The sequence below is a fragment of the Charadrius vociferus genome, unplaced genomic scaffold, assembly GCF_000708025.1.
Source record: "Charadrius vociferus isolate BGI_N301 unplaced genomic scaffold, ASM70802v2 scaffold2434, whole genome shotgun sequence".
In the NCBI taxonomy this organism is placed as follows: domain Eukaryota; kingdom Metazoa; phylum Chordata; class Aves; order Charadriiformes; family Charadriidae; genus Charadrius; species Charadrius vociferus.
Genome location: NW_009648028.1, coordinates 57411 through 58420, shown reverse-complemented (window position 1 = coordinate 58420; position 1010 = coordinate 57411). Strand labels below are relative to the sequence as shown.

The following is a 1010-nucleotide window of genomic DNA, read 5'->3' as shown; positions in this document are numbered from 1 at the left end:
CCCTCTCCTCAGCGCTGCCCTCCTGCCTGGTGGGGCTGTGGGAGCCTGCGGGGGGAAGCGAGAGCACGGGGGGGTGCTCAGTGGGGCTGGCGGAGCCCCCCTTCGCTCTCCCCTCACCCCGGGGCTCACCTGGGGAGATGTCGTGGTCCCGGCAGGGCTCGGCGGGGAGGAGAAAGACGGGATCGGCCGGGTGGGTGCCCCGCACGTCGGCCAGGATCTGCTCCAGGCTGGGGGGCTCAGGGCGGGTGGGCAGCACCCGCTTGGCCTTGGAGCTCATCACGGGGCGGCCTCAGGCGCAGGGGCTGCGTGGGATGAAGGGGGGGTCAGACAGACAAACACACACCCTCGGCACTGCCCTTCAGACACACAGACCTTCCCCTCCTTGTATCCCCAAGACAGACAGCGCTCCCCCCCGGCAATGACCCTCCAGACAGACAGACTGACCCCCCCACTGCCCTCCCCCCAAGACAGACCTCCCTCCCCTCTTCCTGTTCTCCTAGACAGACAGACCGACTCCCTCACTGCCCCAGGACAGACAGCAGCCCTTGCATTGCCTGTTAGACAGATGGACAGACTGACCAACCTCCCCGCTCTCCGTCCCCGTGCCCGACAGGCAGACCCCCCTCACTGTCTTCCTCTTAACAGACCGACCCCCTCGCCGCCCCAGGACAGACAGACACCCTCGCTTTGCCCGTTAGGCAAACAGATGGACCTCCTCCCCCCTGCCCCAGGATGGACAGAACCTCTCCTTGCCCCACGCCCAGACAGACAGACACCTCCCTACACACACCAGGACACATAGAGCCCACCACCTCCCCCAGAACAGACAAGTCCCTCTGCCTCTTTCCACCCCAGGACAGACACCCCCACGCCCCCCGGGACAGAAAGACAGAGCTCCCCTCTCTTTCACCCCAGGACAGACAGACAGATCCCCCTCCGCCTGGAACAGACAGACGGAGCCAATCCCCCGTCCACCCCCGGATGGACAGAGAGAGCCCCCCCACACCTCC

General features: G+C 66.3%; 1 protein-coding gene across 1 annotated transcript in view; it reads right to left on the bottom strand.

The window, feature by feature from the left end:
• Nucleotides 1-276: 276 nt before the first annotated feature.
• Nucleotides 277-1010, bottom strand: part of REEP6 (receptor accessory protein 6) — a 3713-nt gene continuing 2979 nt past the window's right edge. The window contains exon 6 of the mRNA XM_009883522.1: nucleotides 277-302. Coding sequence (XP_009881824.1) covers nucleotides 277-302 — 26 coding nt within the window. The remainder of the gene's footprint in view (nucleotides 303-1010) is intronic.